The sequence below is a fragment of the Gekko japonicus genome, unplaced genomic scaffold (genome assembly GCF_001447785.1).
Source record: "Gekko japonicus isolate JY-2015 unplaced genomic scaffold, Gekko_japonicus_V1.1 scaffold698, whole genome shotgun sequence".
NCBI lineage: Eukaryota > Metazoa > Chordata > Lepidosauria > Squamata > Gekkonidae > Gekko > Gekko japonicus.
This window is the reverse complement of record NW_015168069.1, coordinates 732293-733025: the sequence shown is the minus strand read 5'-3', so window position 1 is coordinate 733025 and position 733 is coordinate 732293. Positions and strand designations below refer to the sequence as shown.

Sequence of the window (733 nt, the reverse complement as noted above, 5' to 3'; positions counted from 1 at the left end):
CTTCTTCTTCCTCTTCTTCTTCTTCTTCTTCCTCCTCTTCCTCTTCTTCTTCCTCCTCGTCTTTTTCTTCTTCCTCTTCTTCTTCCTCCTCCTCCTCCTCTTCTTCTTCCTCCTCCTCTTCTTCTCCTCTTCCTCCTCCTCTTCTTCTTCTTCTCCAATAAGATTTTGGGGGTAGGCGCTTCAGAGAGTCCAAGCTAGAGCTCTGAATCCCGAAAGCTCCTACCCCCAAAATCTTGCTGTTTGCTGAGGTGCTCCCGGGATCAAACCTCGCTCTTCTCCCGCAGATGAACTTGGCTTCCCTCTGAAACTGCATTTGGGGTGTGTGTGTGTTTTTAAAGAGAGCCGCAATTGAAACTTCTCTTACATGTCCTTCTGGTGCTTTTCCCCGTTAGGTGTGGGCCGTAGACCTGGATCTCCACTACAGCGACCACTTGGCCCTGACGCAGGTCTTGCTCTACGTAACGAACGGGAAGCTGGACGGCTGGTCGAGCCGCTTCGAGGTGCAGCTGGTTCCCAGGAAACTGAAATTCTGGCAAGTCCCGAAGGAACAACCCCAAACTGTAAGCAGTGCCCCGGGAGGGTTTTTTAAGTCAGTCGCTTCATCCTAAGACCCAACCGGCAGGCAAGCACGCGTTTGAGGGTTGGCAGTGGTTTGAGCAGGGGTCTTGTTGTAGAAAAAGAGCTGCCGGAGCTCATTAGCATAACTCATTAGCATAACTTATTTGCATATGCC

General features: G+C 50.9%; 1 protein-coding gene across 1 annotated transcript in view; it reads left to right on the top strand.

Annotated features, from left to right (window-relative positions):
• Positions 1-733, top strand: part of IQCH (IQ motif containing H) — a 129100-nt gene that overhangs the window by 113519 nt on the left and 14848 nt on the right. Inside the window, exon 18 of the mRNA XM_015414596.1 lies at positions 393-560. Within this exon, the coding sequence (XP_015270082.1) occupies positions 393-560 (168 nt within the window). The remainder of the gene's footprint in view (positions 1-392; positions 561-733) is intronic.